This window comes from Ornithorhynchus anatinus, chromosome 4 (genome assembly GCF_004115215.2).
Source record: "Ornithorhynchus anatinus isolate Pmale09 chromosome 4, mOrnAna1.pri.v4, whole genome shotgun sequence".
Lineage (NCBI taxonomy): Eukaryota > Metazoa > Chordata > Mammalia > Monotremata > Ornithorhynchidae > Ornithorhynchus > Ornithorhynchus anatinus.
The window spans coordinates 82,194,854-82,213,865 of NC_041731.1; the positions used below are offsets into that span (position 1 = coordinate 82,194,854).

Here is a 19,012-nt window from a genome sequence, read left to right on the forward strand (position 1 = left end):
CCTTAAAGAAAAGAGAATCCATGAGAGGATACTACTGTGTGCCCCAAGTAGTGCATAATTCTTTCAAGCCCCCAGCACCATCTAGTGCCTTGCTTTAGACCATAGCTTTTTATCTAGAAAAGCAACAGTTACACGCTTTGGAGGATTATCGTCATCAAATGCCTTTCAGTTGTTTCTGATTCACAGCAACTCTATGGATCTGTTTTCTCTAGGACATCCTATCTTCTGCCAAAATCCATCCCTTGCTAACGGTTCTTCCGTTAAGGTTAGAGTTCTGTACGATAATCAGTCATTTTCCAGATTTCTGTGCATGCTCCCGTACCTGGACATTACTATTACAAATTGACTTTTCACTTGTAGACTCTCTTCAGTAATTATATGTACACAGTCCTATTTCCTGTTCACTTGGTATGCCAGCTTGTAGGTGGCCAACCAGGAAGTGCCCGAACCCTCTTTAGCCAACCATAATGGGAGTGTTGTACTTGAAAGAAAGTCTTACATTTTCGCATTGTTTTGGCGGGAGTAGAGGAAGTTGCTGCTGTTCCTATCAGTCGGTTCTTCTCCTGTAAGCAACACCGCTGATCATCCATCCTGTTGCTTTGAAATCGGCTTAACAAGTCAAAGAACCCTTCGTCTCCGATTGTATCGGGACTTATTTTCTGAAAGATTCAGAGACAAGCAGATTGTATTGTAATATTCCCTGTACTATTCCAAATTAGAGCAAATGCTTCTCTATGGAAATAGTCATGCTGCTTTAATTTTGCATGGTATTTACACATTTTCCTTCAGACACTGGAAGTACACAGACACCACAATTAAATATGGACTAGAAAAAGTGATCTGTAAACAAGATACCATAAGAAAGAGCAGCTGGCAGATTTTGTTTTCCAAAGAACGGGAATCATTTTAACCCTGCCAAGAGGAGTTTTTGTTGTATTTTTTCTGTCCTGATTGATCTGAGCCTTTAGATGTTCAGAAAATGGTTCTCTTTTCAGTCTGTACATCACCGAGATAGTTCCAAAATGCTCTCGGGATAAGCAAGAAGAACACTGAAAAGAAAATATTACACCTGGCAGATGAGTGTGCTTTTCTAGCTTTTAACCTACATAAGCAGTTGACTGAATTAAAGCCAGGTGGAATTTAGCAAAGTGCTGATTAAAAGCCCCTGGCCAAAAAGAAAAATATGAACTTGGGCAAGAATCAAGTCTCCGGAGACAATAATAAGCATGGTTGTTCTCCTAGTAGTGGCAAGATGCATGTGTGATATAAAACTTTTCATCAGGTAATAAATGTTTAGCCTTAATTCCCACCTGTATATTTTCTCCCAGTGCTTAGTACTGTGCTTTGTACACAGTAAGCACTTACTAAATCCTATTACTACGCCCAGGTCTGTTTGCTTTGATCACGTACCTCTGCAAGAAATCTTTACATGCCCAAAGTGTATAATTTATGAAAGGGAAAATGATGAAAATCCTTTTGTCTAGGACTCGATGTTTAAGTACGGGCATATCCCAGGTCACAGCTGCCTTACCGATACATACAACCACAATTCGTACCTATGATCAACACCACCGTTGTCCTTGACTTCTCAGTCTTTGAACTCTCACGTTCAATCTACTGCCAGATAATAACTACTGTGGCATTTGTTAAGCATTTAGTATGGGCCAAGCACTGTACTAAGCATGGGGTAGATACAACATAATCAGGTCCCACAAGGGGCTCAGCTTAAGTAGGAGGGAGGACAGGTACTGAATCCCCATTTGACAGATGAGGGAACTGAGACCCAGAGAAGTTAAGTAACTTGCCTATATTCACACAGCAGGTAAGTGGTGGAGCCAAGATTAGAACTAAATTCCTCTGACTCCCAGGCCCGTGCTCTTTCCATTAGGCCATGCTGTGTCTCATTCTTTCTATACAATATAAGCTAGATCTGCTCCTTCACTACAAGAATTCTGATTATATTTTGGGCTAGATGATTAGATCAGCCTCTTCCCTGGGCTTCCTTCTGCTCCAACCTACTAAACAATGCTGCAAGAGTCATCTTCCTGAAGGGTTGCTTGGCCCATGTCATGCCATACCACTTACAGTTGGCTCTGAGGCTCTCTTATACCTGGCCCCCACCAAACCTAGCTGCTCTCTTGGGTGGCTATTCCCCATAATTCTTTGTTAATAATAATAATGATGGTATTTGTTAAGGATTATGTGCCAAGTACTGTTCTAAGCACTAGGATAGATACAAGATAATCGGGTTGTCCCACGAGGGGCTCACTGTCTCAATCCCCATTTTACAGATGAGGGAACTGAGGCACAGACAAGTTAAGTGACTTGCCCAAAGTCACACAGCAGTCAAGTGGCAGAGCCGGGATTAGAACCTGCCTCCTCTGACTCCCAAGCCTGTACTCTTTCCAGTAAGCCACGCTGCTTCGCCAATCTGAAACTCCCTCTTCCCTCATTCCGAAACTCTCCTAGATCCTCAAGTACTCCAACAAGGCTTCCTTGAGTTAACTTCCCAGTATCAACGGTGCTTAGCGCTTAGAACAGTGCTTCGCACAGAGTAAGCACTTAAATTCCATCATTATTATTATATACACCCACTTGGGTATACATTCTTATTCAATTCCACCAATGATTATTAAGTGCTGCCTTGCACTAAGCGCTTGGGAGGGTATAATACAACAGACTTTGTTGTATTCACATTTTAGAGGGGGAGTCAGACACTAAAACGAATCACAGGTATGTACGTAAATGCCGGGGGGCTGATGGTGGATTGAGGATCACCGTGCATTCAATTATATAACTACTACTCAACTTACAAATATTTCCATTTCTGCCTCCCTCCCTGAGTGTAAGTTCCTTGTGGACAGGGGCCAAGTCACTTTATTCTGTAAGAAATCAGTGGACTTGGTGCAGAACACTGTATTAAGTGCTTGGGAGAGTACACTATAACAGTTGGTAGACATGTTCCCTGTCCACTTACATTCTAAGGGGGGGGGGAGACAGATATTAATACAAAAAAATTATGGACAGGAACATAAGTGCTGTGGGGGTGAGGTGAATTCCAGGTGCATACATGACACTAGAGGGAGAGGGAATTAAGGAAAAGAGAGTGTTTGTGATCTCCAAGGAAGTTCTCTTGGAGGAGATGTGACCTCAATAAGACTTTGAAGGTGGGGATGGTGGTGTGGTGTATATAGAGGGGGAGGGAGTGCCAGGCCTGAGGAAGGATGTGGGAGAAGGGTTGGCAGAGAGAGAGAAGAGACTGCGTCACAGTGAGCAGGCTGGCACTGGAGGAGCGAAGCGTGTACGCTGGACTGTAATAGGAGAGCAGGGGGATGAATTGACTTTTAAAGCCGATGATAAGGAGTTACCGTTTAACGCAGAGGTGACTGGGTGGTGGGAAGATGTGGACTGAATCTTTTTTTATAAGAATGAGCCGGGCAGAAGAGTGAAGTAAGGACTGGAGTGGGGAGACACACAGGAAGCAAGGAAGTCAGTGAGGAGGCAGGTGCAGCAGTCAAGGCAGGATAGGATAAGTGCTTGGATTAATGCGGCAGCAGTTTGGATGGAGAAAAAAGGATTTGCTGACAGGATGAATATGGGGTGGAATAAGAGCTGAGTCGAGGCTAATGCCAAGATTACGGGTTTGGGAGAGGAAGAGCAGGGATATTGTCTACAGTCCTGGGAAAGATAGGGAAGGACAGGTTTGGGTGGTAAGACAAGGAGTTCTGTTCCGATAAGTTTAGTTTAAGGTGGGTCATCAGGGAGAGATGTCCTGAAGGCAGAAGAAAACATGAGACTGCAGAGCTGGAGGTGAGTTTGGGGATCATCTTTCTAAGGATGGTAGTTGAAGCCATGGGAGCAAATAAGTTCTCCAAGGGAGTAGGTGTAAGTGGAGAAGAGACGGGGACCCAGAACTGAGCCTTGAGAGAAGCCCAGTGACAGGCAGAAGGTGGGAGGTAAAAGACTGAGGAGAACCAGGAGAGGACAGTGTCAGTGAAGCCAAGCTTGTTTCAAGGAGAAAGGAGTGGTCCACAGTGACAAAGGCAACTGAAATATCTAGGAGGATTACGGAGTAGAGGTGAAGAGCCGCTTTCCAAAAACCTAACTGGGTGTACACTGCACCAAGTCGGTGTTCAATAAATACTACCACCAACACCAATATTCAGATTAAAGCCACCCCAAGACACCTGCAACCCAGGGATAGAGCCATTATTATTTGGCAGCTCCACAATCCGATACATTATTGCACGATGCCAGAACAGATGAAGTGTAATCTCTCTACGACTAGCTAAAATTTGGGGGTTAAGCAATCTTGCATAAATTACAAAGACAGATTAATAAAATCGAAGAGCCTGAAGAGAGAGGAATTCAAAGGTGTGAAGAGGTGTTTGGGAAATTAGCTGGTTTACAAGGCATTCTGAGGACACCAGAAAGATATCTTTCAATCTAAAGTGAATAAATTCTTTACTACTGCTGAAAAACCACTACCCCAATCCGCAAAACCATCTATTTTTACAGCTTCCTGCAAAGATTCATAATCAGACTCTAACTCCATTTAAAATTGGAATACTATGATCTGAATTACTTTATTAACACAGATTAATTAGCTTATTGGAACAGTAGACGGCACAAACACATCTTATATTTCTCCGGAGGTTTGGGAATGGATCTCAACATATTACATGGAAGTCTATGGAAAAAATACCCAACCCCCGGTTCAGCCCCATTTTCAAGGAACAACTCCGCGGTATCTGGAGGTATGCCTGTTCTGCAGCATGGGGATGGGAAGAATGGGGAGCAGGAAACAAACTCCTCGTGGCCAGGGATCGTGCCTGCCAACTTTCCTGTCATTACCAAACCCTTAGTACAACGCCTCGCACACAGTAAGCATCAAATATCACTGACTGAACAAGGGGTGGGGATGAGCAGAGGGATTTTTTTCTTACCTGTAGGACTTGGTCATCGTGTCGGTGCTGGTTCTGGATCGGTACCTAACAAATTGCACGTAAGTGAATAAGAAGAATAGTCTACGACACGAGCGTTCACGATACTTCACGTCTGAGGATCACATTACCACTGTATCCCGTGGCACGCCTACATAAGAACAGTAGCCCGGGAACCGTAAGAGCATACCCTGTGTGAGCTTGGCAGTCGATGGTCCATGGAATTCCTGGAATCCTGCAGAACTTTGGTGGAGGAATTATTCTTGTATTTCTTCCCCTTTAGTCTGCTGACAAACAGCAGCTTCGCCGAAGGTTTAACAAGAAGAGGTTTCTGCTTTGCAAGAATTTCACTGTTCCAGTTTTGAGCCTACCGAGATTTTGAAAAGTAGATATAAAACAATTCCGTTTTCTTATATCAACTACTGCATCCTGCCATCTTTACGAATTAATTTCATTCATTCGACACCCCCAGGGGAAAAAAAAAATGGTCATGCCTCATCGCTTTGGCAAATGTATTCTCCAAAACAGATATTTTCATATAAGAACATAGGATTTAATTATTGCACACTCGAACTAGGAAGTCTAGTGCTTTTAAAAAGATACTGAGTCAGGGAGCCCCAACCTAATCGAGGAGAAAAATCAATACGTATTTAATGAGTGAACTCTTGTGGCTCTAAGTTCTGAGGATGAAGAAGTTCCCAATTTTTGGAAGTAATGAAGGAACCTATCACTAAGTCGGCAAAGCAGGATGTCAGATATAATCCTAATGTCAACTGAGCAGTGACCCTTTAGAGTTTCATCTTTAAGCAATGTGCTTACTTTGACAGCACTGTCATTAACATTTGGGTTTAGCAAAAGGTCTGCAAACACTTTCTGCAGTATAGCATGGCAAGTCCTGTTGGGACTTGTTGATTTATTCTCTTTTCTGCATTCACCCTATTATTTCTTTCCTTCTGTGTTTGTCTTCAGTTTCCTCTTTTAGGCTGGGAGTCCCCTGTGGACTAGGAACTGCATCTAATTCAATCTCCGTTTTACCATTCCTGACATGCAGTATAATAATCTTCATAGCACTGTTCTAGGCACTTGGGACATCTAGAGTTGGAAATACTAGATGCAAAGAGCTTACAGTCTTTTTAACCCATCAAGCAAGTAGTTTAGAAAGCAAACCTGGCTGACAAAAAAAATGGGATTATTTCAGAGGTAAAAATAGGCAGCTGCCTTTAGGAAGATTCCTTCATCAAAGCAGTTTCAGAACATCAAACGCTTCTTTAAAAAAAGATGATGCAAGTCTGCTTTTATGATAGAGAGATTTCAATTTATACATGTAAGTGTATGGGGAAAAAACCTACCCCATGATACAGCCCTATTTTTCAGGACCACAACCCCACTGTATCGTGAGGTGTGCCTCTTTTGGAGCATGGGGGTGGCAAAAATGGGGAGTAGGAAAGCCCCTTGGGAACTGTAAGCTCATTATGGGCAGAGGTTGTGTCTACCAACTCTACATTCCCAAGTACTTAGTACAGTGTTCTAAACACAGTAAGTGCTCCATAAATGCCAATTATTGATTGGAAAAGACTGCACAGTTGGGGACAATTGGGGACCTAAACAATTCCTGTAATCACAACACAATTCTTCACCCTTTCTTATCCTGTCAGGTCAATCAATGAATGGTATATACTGAGCTCTTACTGTGCACAGAGCACCGTACTTAGCACCTGGGAGAGTGCAACACAAACAGAGTTGGTAGACGAGTCGGGTAACCTATATTTTGGAAACTATAGTCTATAGCATCAACATTTCACCCAAAGTACTGCCGTCTTCAACTATGACGAACCCTCCCTGACCCTTCCAACCCCACTCAACCTTCCTTATCCCCATCAACGCAGGGCCAAGCCATGCCGGTGGAGGATTGAGAAGCAGCAGTCGAGCAGGTGACAAGGAGATCAACTACTTTGTGCCTCCAAACCTGGATACTCTTTTCTTGCAGTACCCCCTGAATTCACACTTTTGGCCATAATAATGGGTAACTGAGGCATAGGAAGTGAAGTGACTTGCCCAAGGTCACACAGCAGTCACGTGGTGAAGCCAACATTAGGACTTGGTTCCTTCTCTCGGGCCCGTGCTCTATCCACTAGACCACACTGCTTCTCATGTATTGGTCTGTAGTACCCCCAGGGGGTCCCAAACCCCCACGACAACTTCCACAGTTTACACTAACCACCATCTAGTTTCCTAACTTCACATAGGATTAAACTGAATTAAGTCACAAATAAAAAAGTCATCAGGAAAAGCTGACCTTACACTCCTCCGAATCACAGACAAATGACCAACCTTTTCTGGGGTCAACTTCATAAGTTCCATGTTTTCCATACTGTGGCGGCGTCCCACCTTGGGGCGGGCCCCTATAGGAGAAAGCAAAATTCGAAATTCAAATAAAGCAAATCTTCCAGTAAGGTTCTTCAAGCTGCAGATGCCGGTACTGAAGGATAAAAAGTCACAAAAAAGAATGCAGTGCAGAGGGACAAACATGTAAAAGAAGGGGAAAGGCTAAATTCCTGGGATTTTTAGTCAACTTTAATAATCATTTTCCTTCCCCTAATTACATAAAACATCCCCAAATAAATGCTTCAATTTGGCGATTTGAGGCTCTAGCTTTACATTACACTAAAATCGCACCCTAATTTAGAAAAAAAATTTTTTAATTACTGGTTTTAACACCACGTATGTTGCCCCTGTAGTTTGAAGAATAGAGTACACTGTGAAATTTAAATAGAAAACACAGAATCGAAATACAGTGTGGACAAAAAGATGACATTAACAAACCATGATTTCCCATTTGTGCCATAAGTAGAAATAATAAACAGCAAAAATTAAAAATAAATTTGTTTCTTCCTTTGGGGTTGAGATTACAATATTTCCTCCAAGAAGCCTTCGCTGACTAATCTCTCATTTCCCCACCCTATTCACCTGCTCTTCTGTGTGGCCTATGCACTTCTGTCTGCTCCCCTTAAACAATTAGATAAGCACCCTAATCCCAGCCCCACAACATTTATGTACATATCCTTGGACTCTGCTACTTCTCCTATCTGTAATTTATTTGAATGTCTGATTCCTCCACTAGATTGTAAACTTCCTGAGGGCAGGGATTGTGTCTACCAACTCTACTGTACTGTACACCCTCCCAAGCACTTAAAGTAGACACTCAAATAACACTGATTGGAAGATGGGTCAATCTCCATATCCAGTCAATCCTGGACCTGTTCAAATATTAAGGTCAGGCGCTGATAAATACCAACTTTGTAGAAATCATCAACCGTGAGGGATTACTAATATGTGACAAAATTACTAATAAGTGACAATTTTGAGTTTTCTACCCTTTAAAATCTTAAATTCCAGATCCACTTTGAAAAGCAGGAAATGAAATTTTTTCCTCTCCAACCACTTCTTCCCTCTTTGGTGTGAACAATTAGAACAAAACAAATAATGAAGCAGAAAAGAAATCTATAACGTTAAAGACTTTAAAATGTGTTTGCTGAAGTCACTGTGTTCTTTCCTAAAGTGTGACCATGGTCCTTTTACATCCCTAGGAAAACTGGAGACAAAGAGAGAGGGATAAAATTCTTTTTAAATATAATTAAAAATTAGCCCAGACAACAGATTTGCTGCCACACCAAAAAAAAGAGACAAAAAATTTTCAATAAAATGACTAAAAAGTAGGACAAATAGCAGAATTCATTACAGTTATAATGTGTGTTAACATTACACTGATCTTCCTCTGCACCTCCAGTTCATGAGAGTCACGGCACTGCATTTAATTTTACGAATCTACAAGATGCTTTTTAAAGTCAAATGATTTAGGAAAGGCACGGAAGTCTAAGTTACACAGTTTTAATTTTATTTTAAAATGTCCCCAGGGCTTCAAGGATCGAGAGTGCCCGGGAGGGGATTGGGGGGGGGGGGAGGAAAACACGGACAGAGTAGGAAATGAACTGCACTGATAACTGGAGCAACCCCCTGCCTCCCCCACAATACAACAAGAGCAGAGCCCAGGCAAAAGCCAACCTCCTTACTTCTAAAATCTAAGAAGAATTATAGCAATTCTCAATGAAGACCAATTCCCTCTAGATTGTCAGCTCGTGGTGGGCAAGGAACAAGACTACCAACCCTGTTGTTCCGTATTCTCCCCAGCGCTTAGCTTAGTGCAGTGTTCTGCACACAGTAAGCACACAATAAATACCACGGGTGATGATGATTACCTAGAACAGTCAAGTGGATACCCAGGGACCACCCCAGCCTTACAGATTAGTATTTACCTGATATTTTCTTAATGGTTTTGGTCAGTGATCTATAAATTGTTTTCACTGTGGATTAAGTGCACATCATTCACTGGGACTACCTGTCCTTGCCTAGAAAAATTGTGAGCCCCTTTGTGGGACATTTACCTTAATTAATTTTCTCATAATTACCTCAGAGTTTAATACAATGTTTCATCCATAAGAGCTTAATAAACATTAGAAAACAATGCTGAACCTGAGTTCCATAAGTTAGGCACTCACCATGAAAGTCGTTATCTGTTTCATGATTTTCAGACATCAATGAGCTATCTGTGTTGTAGCTCAAACCAAGAACCATTTGCAGATCGGAAAGATTAAGTCTGGCCGTTAGCTCACCATTTTTATCCCCGATCTGAAACAACAAAAGAATAATTTTAAAAGAATTAAGAGTCCTTCAAAGAAATATGATCATGAAAATTAAGAATACTTACCTGAGGTCTTCCAACTACTAAAATTAAGACAAAATACTAAATTCACTTCCTTTATAACAAAGGTTCCAAGTTAAATTATCTATTTTATTTACTCTGCAAATACTTGTATGCCTGCCTAATCCTTGTGGACTGTGAGCTCCTTGTGGAATTTGCCTACCAACTCTATTACATTGTACTTTCCCAAACGCTTAGTAGAGGGCTCTTAGTACAGTACTGACTGATTGTGAGCATGGCATGTCATTTGCATTTTAGTACTGCCCCATGCACTGCACACAGTAGGACACAGTAGGTACTCAGTAAGTACTACTAATACTAAAATATTAACTTTCACACTTTTGTTTACTAATTGCACTCTGAAGTTTCTAAAAGCTAGGAATCTGCATAAATTTATACTGTTTTAACCACAAATCTCCCATTTGTTACTGAACAATAAAGTGAGACTAACACTAAGATTAGTCTCTCAACCTAATGATTCTACTCCAAACACTGTCCTACTAACATATTATTTTGAATGTCAATACTGGCTCAGGTGTTCTGCAGGGTAACGGTATCACAATAGCAATTTTTGTATACTACAGTTCTGTCACTCTAAACTTCAGGCATTTTAAAACATGGTAAATTGGGCTGATTGTGTCAATGTAGATTGAGCACAGTGACTCAATAATGAAGAACTGTGCAGTCAAACCATATGATCCCAGTTCCTTGTCTCCATTAGGTGGGAAGAAGCCAGTTAAATAAACCAGAAAAGAACACGACCTTTCATATGTCCACAGGAAAACAACAAAAAACAGAAAAGGGAAATGAATCCAAAAATGTCAGTGAAATAATACTGGGCCTCGATCTTCTCCCTCTCCCTCTCTACCCCTTGCTCTCAACCTCCCTCCGGCTTTATATCCAAAAGATTACCATCTCCCCATCTTCAAAGCCCAGCTAAAATTATTGACGGTAATTTTGTTTTCCCAAGAGGACACCAATCTAGAACAATTCCTTCAATATGCTGAGGTGGTACAGGGATGAAACCAACTGTTTTGACAAATAATTCTACCTCCGTTCACTTGTCATCAAAAATAGCTTCACCAAAGTCAGTGCAAAGAGGTTACTACCCAGAGGCTACTGTTTCTGCTTTTGAATGACTTTATATGAAGACAGCTATGTAATCCACCCTTCCACCTAGCCATATAGAAACACTTTAGGTAGGGGAGGGAGAAAGAAACTGCATTTCTTTAAACCCATTTGTAACTCGAGATAGATAAAAGAAAGTTTCAGTCATACCTCTCTGGAAATTTCCAGGTGTTTTTCGGCAAAATGCATAGCTTGATCATGATTTCCTAATGCTGTATATGCATTCCCTAAACTCCAACAGGCTCTCCCTTCACCAATCCTGCAACACAAATCAGTAAATATTATTCTACTGCAGAAGGCCAGGCTGCCTAGCACTAACTCAAGATATTACGAAGTCCTAGCATTTTATCTTTCATTCAAATGTGTAGAATATGCTCCTGATATAAATATGCTCCCAAAGAACCAATATACCCTAGAATATCTTGAGTTCAGGGTCCAGTTGTGAACTTTGATACTAGGAAATTTATTGAAAAAATATTTAAAATCATATCTTGCCTATGCAATCAGAAAGATTCCTTAAAAAATTAATAGGGCAAACAAAAATTAGACAGTCTTGGCAAATTTTACCTATCATTCAACTCCTGAGCTATTGTTAGGTGCTTCAGATGATAATCAATGGCTTTTTCATAGTCTTGAAGCAGAGTGTACGTATTTCCAAGGCTATAACAAGACTGTGCTTCTATGGCTCTATCTTTAAGTTGTCTGGCCAGTTGTAGCGTCTTCCTGAAAACAAAGATACATTAATTTCTAAAAATAAATATAGTCTCAGTTAACACAAATGAAAAAATAAGTCATTATCCTCTGCTTATAAAGTCTGTGCTACTCTATTCTACTTTTATGAATGTGAATCTTTTATTTTGAAAATTAAGTGAGGAATAGACAAGCAAAATTTGGGAAACAGAGGAAAATATATATTATTGTTAATAATACTAGTGGCATTACTACAAACCTGTAACAAGGCACTGAAATAAACCCTGTGGTAAATGCAAGAATAGCAAATAAAGACAATACCCCGACCCACAGGGGGCAAAAGTTTTGAGGATGTTATTTTATAGATGATGAATGGGAAAAAATATAGAAATGTGAAAATCAATTGACTAAAATGTTCAGTGGGCTAATTTTCAGTACTATATTTTTCTGTAAATGCATCCCTTCATTCAAATAACTTCTGTTATTTTAGTAAACACATTGAGGATGATTTGCATTTCACAACTGCTTTATGGATTAAAATGTTTGCCCAAAATTAAAACATTTACCAAATAAAACCTTGGATTTTTCCCTTTGCATGCTATTGTTGAAGATAACCAAACAAAAGGGTATTTTTATTATATGAAAAGCAGCAAAAGTGCATAGACAAAAATGTTTGGAAGCAAAGAGAATTAGCATGATAGAAGAATGTGATAAGAATTTTCTGTTCAATCATTCATTCAGTTGTATTTACTGAGCGCTTACTGTGTGCAGAGCACTGTAAAAACGATCACTCAACAAGTCTTTATTCACTTCACAGTGACAGTCACCTTTTTAATGACTAATATGCAAACCTCAGTTACATTTCTGTTTAATACCAAAATGTAAATATATAAGTTGCTCTGAAAATGTGAACACCTAGGGAAAGATTATCTAATAGTAAAATTAAGCTCCGGTGTGTTGTATATATTTAATACAGACATCTGAACTTTAATAGAAGTCCTCTAGACTGTGAGCTAGCTGTGGGCAGGGAATGTGTCTGATATTATACGATACTCTCCCAAGCGCTTAGTACAGTGCTTTGTACACAATAAGCGCTCAAAAAATACGATTAACAACAAAAGTCCTGAAATTGCTGCCAAACGATATCAATAAAAGCGAATTAAATATTCAAGCTTCTGTCTTAAAGAATAACTTCAAAAAATCCAGGCGAGGATTGCTGTTCATTCAGAATTTGCATTTTGCGTTTGTGTATAAAAATAACGAACTAACTTGTAGTATTCCGCAGCAGTTTCAAATTCTCCAAGGAACACAAATGCATTTCCAAGGTTGCTATATGCTCTTCTTTCAGCTGCTTTATCTCCAAACTCCTTTGCAATAAGAAGCCTCTGAAAGAGAAAATATCAATTTTGGTCATGTACATGATTGCAGGGTGCTTTGTCCTATATTAAGCAAACTCCATAAAGCTCATCCAAAGCTTCAAGAAGCTCAAGACTGGCATATCTTTGAGAGGTGACTAAACTTAGATACCTAAAGACGGGTGACTCTAAGATGCCATAAGAGGATGTTGATGATGATCTAATGTCTCACCAAAAAAAAAAAGGATGAGACTTGGCCCTGAGATTTCAGGACCGAGAACGTACGGAGAGGAAATTATAGTGTCGGTGGCTCACACAGTGGTATCCGCACTCTCTCGTACCTGCCAGCCATGTTCCCGCTGGGGCGTGGAATGTCACGAGCAAGTTGGCAGCACACTGTGAATTATCCGTGTGGTCTTCGCCTATGCTACCCAGCTCCAGGCAGAACTGGGGCTAGAACTCGGGTCTCACGATTCCCAGAGGAGTGCTGGACCAACAGCGAGGCTAACCATCAGACAGATTATAAGCTCACCTTGAGCGAGGAACATGTCGGCCAGCTCTGGTGAATTGTATTCTCCCAAGTGCTTGGTACAGTGCTCTGCACAAAGTAAGAGCTCAGTAAATATGACTGAATGGAATACATTTGAATGGAATGAACGGAAAGCTGGATTTCAAAGCACTTTTGCTCCGTATACGAAGACAGAGATTAACCTGTACCTGGGAGAATTAAGCTCATTTACTTTTCAGGCCTATGCATAAAGAAAAGTCTCAGAGAAACTGAATCAGGGCTGCAACCAGTTTATAGTTGTTTTAAAAAAATCTTAATGCAAACCCCAACAGTAGCTGGGAGAGCAATGACCATTAGCGAGTGGATATTCTTCCTGAAATTATTGATTGTCTGAGGCCATGCCACAGTCATGATCATACCTGTTCGTGAGACAAAACAGCATCCTTAAAGTTACCCAGAAGATAATGAGTGTTTCCCAGATTTCCAAAGGCTCTGCCCTGGGCTGCTCGGTCTCCTAATGCAGTGACTAACGACAGATTTTCCCTAAGTGTCAAAGAAACAAATACTGATAAACGTTTGGAAATAGCATTTCTATTTAGACTGGGTCCTATCTAATTCCGAGTCCTGTAATGTCCCCATCACTAAAACTAGGTTAATACATATGATACACAACTACAAAACTCCAGGTTTTTCTTCAGGGATATGACCAAGACTACCTTGTTTGGTTTGGGTGCATTTTGTACTGGAACAGGGGGAAAGATTGGGTTTGGATAGAGGTACAGAGATACTTAAATCGAAAATCATTTCTTTCGCAGTGGTTACGACGTTCAAACTCTGCATTTTCCATTCTTTGCTTGGAACACAGAATCAATCTTTCAATGTCATTTTATACACTGCCACTAGATGGTACTATTCCAATTATAAGAGAATACACATTTAAGGAGTTGAAAAAGATTCCAATTTTAAGGGAACCTGGAGCTTTGAACATGTAAAATATTGAATTCCATATTCAGTTAGGTCCTGAATATCGAGAAGCAGAGTTGGCAAAGTAGTCAGAGGGTCTGGATTCTAATTCTGGTTCTTCCACTTACTTGCTCTATGACCTTGGTCAAGTCATTTAACTTCTCTATGCCTCAGTTTCCTGTAAAATGAGGAGGATTTGCTGTTCTCCCCCCCCCACCTACATTATGAGGTATTTTGTATCTACCGCTGGGCTTAATACAATGTTTGGCACACAGTAAGCAAATACCACAGTGATTATCGTTATTGAAGTGGAAGATGACACAAAGGCCCCAAAACGATAATACTGCTCTACTCACTCATAGTAATCCACAGCTTTCTGCAAAGCCATCTTCACCTCTTCTGGAAATTCTCCTGGATCATGAGTTCCAAGAGAGCAAAGACTTTTTCCTTTGGAGTGGTATACATTCCCCAAATTATAAAGGGCTCTTGCTTCCCCAACCTAAATTGGGATTCAAAGTAGGTAAAATTTTAAATCTCAGGCCATTCCTCTGAAAAAAATTTCATCTATTTCACAGGGTAAATGAAAATGTTGATTTTCCCATCTGAGCCACCACTGTACTTTTCACTTATTTTACCCAAGTCATAAAGACATACTGTGTATGTCGGGGAAAAACAAAAACAGAAAGTCTTAGAACATTTTTTATATCATAAGATCAAATATTCCATTATTTTTTACCTTGTCATTAAGCTCTCTGGAAATGTCGAGGTGTCTCTGACAACAAACTACAGCTTCATCAAAATTCCCAAGCACTTTTAAAGTGTTTCCTAGATTACCACTAGCTTTAGCTTCACCTAATTTGTCTCCAATCGTCCTGAAAATAAAAGGGAAGACACGTGTGATCATCTAATTTTAGCAGACACTACACTGAAACAACTGGTAACAGCCAAATATAACATTTTCTTTCCAAGCAAATTAAGAAAAGTCAGGAGTATATGTGGATTTAGATCCCCTTTCAAGAAGATAAAGTTCGACCATTTGGGCATTAAAATAGATTGAAACAGACCATTCCAAATATCATTTTTTAAGTTTCAATTCTGGTTCACAGTTATGATTCAACCTAAAGTTCAGATGACTTTTTTTGAAGTGCCATATGTTTTGGGGGTTTTTTTTGTCTAAAATACCCACAATTCCAAACAATTTAACAAAATTGGCTATGACAACAGAAGGCTAGAGAAGTACCAGAAATGGGAAAGATGTTACCTTGCAAGGGTTAAGTCATGATGATGATACTCTAAAGCTTTGGCATAGTCGTGCAAGTAGAAATAGGCATTGCCCAACTGGCTATAAATAGCACTTAGTGTTTTTAGGTCTTCGGTTCCTACTTGAACTGCGGCCTCAAAGAACGAAACACCGGCCCGGCAGTCTCCTGCTTTACAGAGTCGCTCCCCTTCCAAGGCTAGCTCCAGACAAGAAGCTTCCATTCTACAAAATTACACAGGAGAGACACTGATGACATTTCATTGCAGATTAAGCATTTCCATCTTCAACTAATGCAATCCAAATGCGGCAAGTGATTTTAATGGGCTCCTCGATAAGAAGAGTCTCCTCAACATTTCAAGTACCCTTATATATAAATATCATTGAGACAAAATTTATTTGGACTTCTTTTCTTAATTTGAGGATAAGCCAGGGCACAGATCCTTAAATATAATGTAATCTGTTACCCAGGATAGCTCTTTACATGGATTCCAACCTAAAGTCTGTTATAATGAACCACCTCCACAAGTGTGACAGCTTGATATTCTCAGAAATACTTCCTTCCTTTTATATACCACTTCTCCAGGATATAGGAAGCTAGAATTAAAGGACTGAAAAAAAATTCCTTGGAAACAGGAGCCAACTTTTCATTTTGAAGAGAAAGAGGTTGGTGGGGGGTTGGGGGGGGGGGAAGAGGAGACTTTGGGAGTGCATGGGTAGATTTACAGAGAGAATGGGTCAGAAAAATCAATTTTAGGGGTTTTATCATCCCTGCTGAAGTCTTGTTAGAGTTCTGGGATGAACAAGACTAGAAATGCAACCCAAAAAGTTGAGGGAACAAAGGCCCGTTCCTTCCATGGAACCGGCACAGGTAACTGAAAACTTGACTTTCTGGTGGCAAGGATGACCTGCAGTTGGATTCAATCAATGAAGAATACTTAGCATAATCTATAATCAATAGTTCTTACCGAGTGCTTACTCAGTGTGGAGCACTATTCTCAGCATTTGGGACAGTACAAGGAGTGTGGCCCTATGATGTACTGGATAGAGCATGGGCCGGAGAGTCAGAAAGTCATGGGTTCTAATCCCAGCTCCGCCACTTGCCTGTGTGACCTTGGGCAAGTCACTTCATTTCTCTGGGCCTCAATTACCTCATCTGTAAACTGGGGGTTACGACTGTGAGCCCAATGTGGGACATGACTGCCTCTATCTACCCCAGTGCTTGGCCCCAAAGTGAGCCCTTAACAAATACCACAATTATTATTATTAGTGGAAAGAACACAGGCTTGGGAATGAGAAGACCTGGGTTCTCACCCCAGTTCTGCCAATTCTCTGCTGTGTGACCTTGGGCAAATCACTTAATTTCCCTTTGCTTCTGTTTCCTCATCTGTAAAATGGGGGATAAATCTTACTCCTTCCTACCTAGACTTTGAGTTCTATGTGGGACAGGGACTGTGCCCAACCTGATTATCTTGTATCTACCCTAGTGCTTAGTGCAGTTCCTGGCACAGAGGAAGTGCTTAACAACTACCGCTGGCATATAAACTGTTTCAGATCACCATTATCCACAGCACTGAGTAACTACTGTTTGCAGAGCACTAGGCTACGTACTTGAGAAGCATAAAACAGAAAACATCCTCCCTGGTGTTCTCCAACCATGAAACTTTAAAAAAATGCATTCAGCAAAATTTGCAAAAATTATTCAGCAACATGCCAATTATTTCTTCTCTTCTAGTAATGTCTCTAATCTATAAAATCTCCATGTTATGTAAATCAGATATAAATAGGACTTAAGTAGAAACACTTTACTGAAGGAAAGAGAATGACTTTGGCCAGGAATTTTATGGTTGAGGGATAATTGCTATAAAAAGAACAAGTGAGTAGAGACAATTCAGAAGGAATGTATCGCAAAAGGGATAAGAGGCCTTCAAGAATCTTTCCTGCTACAGAGTTAGAATACTGCTCTTGTTTAAAATGCTATCTATAGTTCCAGCTTGTGTACATAATTGACACCTGGCTTCTTCCATTTATGGAGCCGACAGACTCTGCAGACAAGATTACATGAATGCAAATCTAAGTAGAGAATACCTAAATAGCACATGCAATCTGTACAAGCTGGATATTATGCTCACTGGGGCCCTGCAAGTTGTGTGGCCCATAGCCGTCAAAACCATGAGACCTTCCTTATTGGTAAGTCAATTCCAGAATGTACTGAATGTCCTTTTTATGCAGACCAACCAACAACATAAGCATGAATAATTCATTTTTCCAGGTTGGTAGAGGTGTGAGCCTTGCTAGAATCTAGCTTGAGTTTGGCTCGGGCTGGTTCAACCCAACCCTGCAGGAGATCTCATATGATTCAAGATCAGGAGAGGCATGGACAGGGCAATCACTGAATTGCTATTCTCCAGATCCCACAAAACAGGATGGGGGGATGGTGGTAGATGCAAAACAAAAATCAAAAACAAGGTAAATGTATGGAATTTGTTACCGCAAGAAGTAGTGCTAACCAAAAATGATCGATAGTTCAAGAGGGGCCTGGATAAATTCAAGGACTCAAGGGTCCATAATGGGTAACTGGAGGAAAAACACAGGAGATGCAGAGAGAAATATCAGGGATAACAGAAGTAAGCCTAGGAGAGCAACCATCACTTGGTTCCTCTAAGAATCTGGCTGTCACTGGTGGAGACAGAGCAGTGGATTGGAGAGACCATCTGTCTTACTCGATAAAGTAGTCTGATGTTTTTGAGGACCTGCAGGCTGACTCAAGTCTGAGCAGGACTTTATCTACGAGATATCTATATTAGGCAGTCAAGCTTACTGCAAAGAGCATGGGCCTGGGAGTTAGAAGACCTGCTCTGTTACTGGCCTGTGGTGTGTGCGTTTAAGCTCGTTAAGGGCTGGGAATGTATCTCTTAAATTATGCTCTCCCAAGTGCTTGGTACTGTGCTCGGCAAATAGTAATCATTCAGTAAACACCACTGATTGATCGTGGAATATTTTAGGTTGGAGCCCTCTGTAGGACAGTGACCACGTCTAATCTCCACCGTGTCTTCTTAATAGATGCTATCACTATCAATCATTTTTGAGTGCTCACCATGTGCACAGCACTGCACTAAGCACTTGGGAGAGTACACTGTAACAGGGATGGGAGACATATTCCCTGACCACTAGGAGCTTACAGTGTAGAAGGGGAGGCAGATATTAAAATAAATTAGATATGTACAAAAGTGCTCGGGGGCCCAGGGCAGGTTGCATAAAGGGTACAAATGCATGCACAAAGGCAGTGCAAAAGGAAGAGGGAATGTGGGAAATGAGGACTTAATCAGGGAAGGCTTCTTGGAGGAGATGTGATTTTAATAATGCTTGGAAAGTGGGGAGTGTGACCATCTACTGAATGGCAGGAAA

The 19,012-nt window shown here is 40.7% G+C and overlaps 1 protein-coding gene across 3 annotated transcripts in view; it reads right to left on the minus strand.

The window, feature by feature from the left end:
- The window catches only part of GPSM2 (G protein signaling modulator 2), a 55,537-nt gene that overhangs the window by 2,314 nt on the left and 34,211 nt on the right, over positions 1-19,012 (minus strand). For 2 of the 3 annotated variants that reach the window (XM_029062813.1, XM_029062815.1), the window contains 12 exons: positions 15,608-15,829; positions 15,083-15,218; positions 14,703-14,845; positions 13,803-13,926; positions 12,790-12,905; positions 11,398-11,553; positions 10,981-11,089; positions 9,500-9,629; positions 7,275-7,345; positions 5,134-5,310; positions 4,947-4,991; positions 500-659 (listed from right to left, as the gene is read on the minus strand). In XM_029062813.1, the coding sequence (XP_028918646.1) occupies positions 500-659; positions 4,947-4,991; positions 5,134-5,310; positions 7,275-7,345; positions 9,500-9,629; positions 10,981-11,089; positions 11,398-11,553; positions 12,790-12,905; positions 13,803-13,926; positions 14,703-14,845; positions 15,083-15,218; positions 15,608-15,829 (1,589 nt within the window). The remainder of the gene's footprint in view (positions 1-499; positions 660-4,946; positions 4,992-5,133; positions 5,311-7,274; positions 7,346-9,499; positions 9,630-10,980; positions 11,090-11,397; positions 11,554-12,789; positions 12,906-13,802; positions 13,927-14,702; positions 14,846-15,082; positions 15,219-15,607; positions 15,830-19,012) is intronic. The other variant, XM_029062814.1, reaches the window with a different exon arrangement.